Source organism: Electrophorus electricus, chromosome 5 (genome assembly GCF_013358815.1).
Source record: "Electrophorus electricus isolate fEleEle1 chromosome 5, fEleEle1.pri, whole genome shotgun sequence".
Classification (NCBI taxonomy): domain Eukaryota; kingdom Metazoa; phylum Chordata; class Actinopteri; order Gymnotiformes; family Gymnotidae; genus Electrophorus; species Electrophorus electricus.
This window is the reverse complement of record NC_049539.1, coordinates 4,600,311-4,607,169: the sequence shown is the minus strand read 5'-3', so window position 1 is coordinate 4,607,169 and position 6,859 is coordinate 4,600,311. Positions and strand designations below refer to the sequence as shown.

General features: G+C 38.0%; 1 protein-coding gene across 4 annotated transcripts in view; it reads right to left on the bottom strand.

The window, feature by feature from the left end:
• LOC113569304 (B-cell receptor CD22-like) overlaps window positions 1–6,859 on the bottom strand; it is a 574,889-nt gene that overhangs the window by 26,150 nt on the left and 541,880 nt on the right. For 3 of the 4 annotated variants that reach the window (XM_035526113.1, XM_035526114.1, XM_035526115.1), the window contains one exon: window positions 3,647–3,907. In XM_035526113.1, coding sequence (XP_035382006.1) covers window positions 3,647–3,907 — 261 coding nt within the window. Of the gene's footprint in view, window positions 1–26; window positions 590–1,709; window positions 1,767–2,436; window positions 2,497–2,688; window positions 2,780–2,866; window positions 3,143–3,646; window positions 3,908–6,859 lie in introns of those variants that run through there. The other variant, XM_035526116.1, reaches the window with a different exon arrangement.

Below are 6,859 nucleotides of genomic sequence, written 5' to 3'. Positions count from 1 at the left end.
ATATATATATATATATATATATATATACACATACATACACACACACGCTTTTCCAATATTGTTCAATTTCCAGCTTTGGTGGGTCTGTTCTTAGGCTCTTAGCCTGCCACAGAGAGTACACTTGGCTTGTGGGAGAAGCTGTTTATTCTCCTGGCTTTTACTTTTCTCTACCTCTTCAGGTGGGCAGCCAGAGCTGGTAATATTTGCTTGGCAGTCTCCAAGGCCTTATTTATGGACAGCTTGTTATACCTCTCAGGTAGCTTCAAGTATCTTACACCTTTCTGCAGTTCTGATAGCTGGCTAACATCCCTCTGTGTTGCACTCATCTTTCCAACAACCTTCTCCAAGGGAGATACAGAAAGAGAAAAAAGACCAGAAGTTTGCCATCCATCCTAACCTTGCAACAGTAAAGTTCAACAGAAATTGATGTAAGATCAGGCAGAGTTAGAGCTCAAAATTGCCAGAGTCAAAAAACCTCAATTCTATTTCTGAACATTTTGGGTTGAAGAGTACTGAAGAAATGGACAGCTGAGGCCATCAAGATATTTGCAGAGTATCATTCGTTCAGGTAGATATTGGACATGTCATCCTAAGAAACAAACAATCAAACAAAAAACATCATGACTCTGTTCTTAATACATACAAGATAAACTTAATAGTAAACTTAAAATTAATAGATGCATCTGATAAGGGTCAACTGTAAACTACACAGTGCTTTTACTCTCCAGGGTTGAATGTGAGGAACACTAATTTCTTCATTACTAGAGTTCATCAGTTCCAGATATGGGGGGCACCCTGCTCTGAATGTGTGTATTTTCTCTGCCCCAGCCCACCTGATTCAGACTATGAAAGGCCTAATAATTAGATGATGAGTTTAGAAATCAGTTGTACAAATGATTGATCATCATCTGTTGGGTGTTGGTCTGGGCTTGACTCTATGTTCTGCCTAAATAAATAAAACAGTGTTCCTTAGAAAAAAACATCTACAACATATTAAAATTAAGTATTGTAATAACTTAAAATATATGTACTGTTATTGTACATATACACAGTTGAAAAATGTTAGAACAATACATTTGCATGAAGCAATTACTTCTTACATTATTCATTTGCAAATCAAATCGAGGTTAAATGAAAATGTTAATATTCTCTAGTTAAATTAATTTGAAAATTAAATAGATTAATTTATTTTTTGTGTACAGTCTAACTGGAATTAGAGTCTAAAGTGGGCAGGTCAGTGGAGGACTGAGGCCTAGTAGTAGACGATGGAGCAGTAGTGAAGCATCTGAATACATTCAGTAGATTAATCAAGAGACAATTAATTTAACTGTTTAAATAAGATTTGTTTATAATCTGATGAATTCGGTTGTTTTTCACATTATTTACAGTGTCTAAATTCATATTTGTAGATTTTTTAATGATCAAAATGACAGAAAACTATGAACATTCAGAAAAGTTTTCCTTGAAGGGGCAGATTCCTCTGGGTGTTTTTGTATTCAAATATACAACTTGTTTCTGAATTCAACAAATATTCAGATTATTCAAGGAAAAAAATATGGCCATAAAGATTGTGTCCACACTATTTCTAGGTAATAAGACTTTTGTCTGACTGAAGTGCATATTTTCCTTTGCTACAGTTCAACCCAGAATGAGTCATTTCCGTATTAAAATGATTACAAACATGACTGCAGAGGAGCTTTTGGACTTACCTACACTGGGTTGGGTTCTCTGAACTTGTATTTTTAGCTCCTCCTGAGTTTTCATGTCTGAAATTAAATCAGTATGTACAGATTGAAGAGCAAACAGACTATAAATATGTGAGACAGAAATCTGGTCTATTAAAAAAGAAAAAAGGTAACAATAGACCTTAAAAGGTTTATTGTTCCTCTCTCCTTATATCTACTGTTCCATTAAGGGATGCTGCTGGTTTTAACTTTAGCCCAGTACTAAGACACCAGATAAATGTAATTGTGACTGTACTTAAAGAAACCCTTTAAGTATGTCTGTACTGTATGTATGTGTGAAGTATTGTGATTTGGCAAAAATGTAAAGGAGGAATACTCACCAAGCACACCCACACCTTCAAAATGGCCAATAAGACAGCAAAGCATTTTTGATAATTACATTTTAATGTTCAGTTTTCTGTAATTTTGACGCTGGTTTTCCTTGGATTAAACATCCCCAATCTTCTAGACATTTTTTTTTTGCATTCTAATATGCAGTTTGTTCAATTTGAATTCCCCCAATGTTCAAATTATTCAATGACAAAATATAGTCAAAGACTGTCCATACTTTTATTTCAAGATAAAACTTTTTTTGTCTGACTGAAGTCCATGTTTTTTTCCCTTCCCTGTGCATCCATCTCTTCTGTGCACCAGAACGTTTGAATTTTCATATTTTAAATATTAAAATGATTGCTGGAGCTTTTAGACTTACCTAGCCTGGGTTGTGTACTCTGAACTTGTTGCCTTTCTAGGTCCTCTCAAGTGTTCATGTCTGAAATTAAAGCAGATTGAAGAGCACTGAAAATGTGAGAAATGCTGTAGTTTATAAGAACATTTGTTTATCGTTCCACTCTCCTTATATCTACTCCTCTATTGAAGGTGCTGCTAGGGTTTAACTTTAGCCCAGTACTAAGACACCAGATAAATGTAATTGTGACTGTATAAATGAATCATACAAAACTACCTCTTTTTCAGTCTTCTGTGGACAACTAGCACAATTCCAACCACAATTAAAACTATGGCCGCCAGAATGAAATAGTAAAATCCAACAGTGCCTGGAAAGAATGGAGGAAATGACTTAAGAACAAGCAGCAATGTCCTTCTGCGGTTTCCCCTACACACAAGTGAGAAGTATCCAGTACCTTTTGCCAGCTGTGGAAAGCCAGACATCTGGTAAGTGTCATTGCCCAAGTAGTTTGCTGCCTCACAAGTTACAAAGTGGCCCGGTGGCCCTGTCATCACTGACACTGTGGTCCTTCCCGTACAGTTATTTGTCATGTTGAAGTGAGGAAGGAGAGCACTTCTTCCATCAACAGTCCAGGAGATGCTGGCGTTTGGCTCCGCCTCCACCCAGCACATGCAGTGCAGAGATCCTTCCCTCTCCCAGCAGGCTGAGTCTGGCAGGATGGTGGGAGGGACTGAGACACGGAGACAAAGTCATCAGCAACACAATCGCAAAATCTTAACAAAGACCACGGTCAACAAACAGTTCACTTGACCAAGACTGACTCTTTTATGAATGCTTGATGGATTATGGACATGCACATCTTATCTCTCGAAGATATAAATCAACCCTCCCATGATTAAAACATGTGCAGTAATTCTAACACAGTATATGAGAGTAGATTGAGCAGGTCCATGTGTCCAATCATCTCTTACCATGAGTCATTCCAAAGTACGTAAAATAGAGTAATAATTCCCTGAGGCTGAGGTGTCAGACTACAATTCAGAACAGACACACATCAATTTAGGGATTTCTTCCCCATAACATACCTGATGTACAAAATAAAGGAATTGATATTGAGATTTTATTGAATCTATTGTGTTAAATAATCTAAAGAATATATCAGTGTAATAATGTGGCCTGTAAGAACTGTTGTTTGACAGCCTTTGCTCAACAGGTAAATGCACCAGCTACTCACAATGGACATTCAGAGACAGTTGGTCTGATTCACCCAGTCCGATGGAGTTATGGGCAATGCAGGAGATTTTCATATCTCGTCTGACATCTTGAAGCAATAAACTTCTTGTCTTGTGCTTAATGGTGCTATTCATTTGGATGATGCGCCACTCATAGCTAGCCACTGGAGGGTTGCTGTCACTACTACATGTTAATGAGATGTTACCACCCTCAACCACAGGCGTTGTTCCACTGGTATGTATGTTCACATTTGTTGGGGCATCTGCAGAAATGAATTTAATATAAACTATATATATTCATAAAGCCTTATTTCATATAGTCCACAAACTAGATTATGCAAGGATACAATACAGAGTTTATCTCAATTAGAGTTTAGCAGTTCATTTGATGGTTTGAAATGCTCTGGCATTCTTTGTTGCATTTTTAATGTGGTTTTATTTTTAACGATGAATTAAATTTATTCTCATCTATCCCCCTACCACCCAACCTGATATTTAATTTACATTTTTCAAAACGTTTAGATAATATAAAATGAGGAAAACATTAGCGTAGTCTTTACTCACATAAGATGTTAAGTGCATCACCAGTCGCAGTGTTTCCATCTGACATTCTCCTGCATGTGAGCCTTTTACCATGGTCTCGACGGCTGGCATTGAACTGAGCGTGTGCCACAGAAACCCACAAGCCACCTGGGTCCTGTGTAGTGGTCACCTCATTAGAAACAGAAGACAGGCCCAGCCATTCCAGCAGAGGTGGAGACACTGGACAGGAGTGCCGGACTGTGCATTTGGCTGGGAAAAGCGTTCCCTCCACTTGTGTGCTTTCTACAGAAATGCGAGTCTCTGAAGGTGCCACTGTATGAAAAATACAAATATTAAAATCAGTGGTCAATATGATTACCTGGGCCAAAGTCATAATTATTTTCATAATTATTTATTAAATTTACTTAATAAACTTGTCTGCGTGTAGGTTTTGAACATTGTTTCTCCTTGTGTACTCACAGACTTTTATCTCTGTGTAATCTCCATATATGTTGTGAGGATTGATCCATACATACACACTTATTCCTCCATCCTCTTGGCGAACATTGTCAATCTTTAGGCTACAGTTTCCCTGCATAGAATTTCCCAGGAGTGATGTCCTTCCTCTAAACTGATTTATTATATCTTTGGTGTCTTTAGAATACACTGGAGGGTATCCATAACGCTGATACTTGTACCAAGTCGCATATGTGTGAGATGTGGTACTGCACGGCACCACCACACAGGTTCCTTTGATGGCTGTAACGGATTTTGGCACCCGCACCTTCGAGCATCGACATGAGCAGCTCAGGAGTGAAGCTGGGAGACAGGACAGAGTGTAGAGTTTATTCAGCTTCACTAGATCAGTGCAGATCTTTTGTGATGGATGGACTTTGGCTTTCAGCTTTACAGAGGTTGGTTTCAAAGTGGATGAAGCTTAAATTCATGGTGACTTAGCCTAGAGCACAGAGAGTCAGTGCCACAGAATAAGAAGATAATGACCAACAAACACAAGACGAGAGGACAAGGTTTAAATAGGAACACTAACGAAGGACAAACGAGGAACAGCTGGAGCTAAAGGGGAGGAGACAGGACACCATAGAAACAGACGATAGTAGGAAAACAAGGAAGTGCTTTAGGTAGCCAGGGAAATGGGGGACACTCCGGCATGCGAGCATGACCATCACATTGACAGTGTTCTGCAAATATTATGGGAACCTTTTGAGTTTTCTTCTAAAAACACCAGAAAAACTCCGCAAATACAGTAACATGTGTCAATGGAATGGCACTATTCAAAGATTCAACAAAAGTTGTTGTTTTTTTATAGTCACAACACTTAGTTTTAGAACTGCTCAGTTACACCAAAGTGATAATGAATGTAAAGGACTGCATGTTCTGATAAATAAATGAATTAATAAATAATAAAGCCTTCCTTTATAAACTGTTATCCTTCACATATTTATTCAAACCTTACTGGAATATTACTACAAGAATATTCTAGTGTAATTTGGCCCCATCTGCCACTCTCAAACCAATCATTAGGAAAAACATCTATTACTATAGGTATTCCAGGACTATTTTGAAAAGAATAGTCATAATTGGACCACCCTGAGTAAGTTTTCCACCTGTCTCCCATGGGACGCTCATCATCACGTTCACAGACAGGTAAAATCATGGTCTGTTGATCTTTACCTGTTAGAAAGAGTTTAAGCACTCTGTCCATTACTGCGCACTGTAACCTAGAAAAGAGATGGAAAACAAACATGGTGGAAGTGCACTTGCTGCTGGTGATTTTCTCCCAAAGCCATTTTCAACCCAATTCAGTTTGCATCTCAGTGACATGGTGTGCTTGCTTTCATTCTGTAATGAAGCAACCACTAAAACAGTACTAAGCAATCTGAATTGAATAATCTGGCAGTTTATTTATTTTTTTGCAATTATGAGTTGACATGTAAATGACATACTGATAATGTCTAAGGCCAGAACTATTTTACTTATGAAGCATCACACAAGTTAGACATTTTATCCTCTTATTTTGACTTGTGCTTTTGAAAGCATTTATATACAGTGTATGCAAAAAGCTTTCAGACCCTTTCAAGTTATTCATTTTTTCTTGTTCCAGATTCATCTTCAAATGGATTTAACTCACTTTCATCTCTTCAATCTACACATAATACTCAACAATGACAAAGCAACGACACACATGAAAGTGACACACAAGCACAGATCTGGGGAAGGATACAGGAACATTTCTGCAGTGCCCAAGAGCTTGGTAGGCTCAATCATACTCACATGTAACAAGCAATATTCTTCAGCGATTTGACAACCCAGCAATAAATGAGTTATTAGGGATAAATTGCCATCATCAGACAAATAATGAATTATCAATATAAATGAGATCTAGGGTTCCTTACAGAAGGACAACTATCAGTGCAGCACTCCACTAATTAGGACTTTTATGGCAGAGTGACCAGGCAGAAGCCACTCCTCACTAAAAAGCACATAAGAGGCTGCTTGGAGTTTATGAAAACACAAAGATGAGTTAGGCCGGAGGGGAAGTCGTATGCAGAAAATATAGCGCTATACTAGGTGAAAACCTTTTGCAAAATGCTCAAGATCTCAGGCTGGGGCGAAGGTTTATATTTTGGAAAAGACATCAACTGAAAACATTCCACCCAGAAAACCCAGGAGTG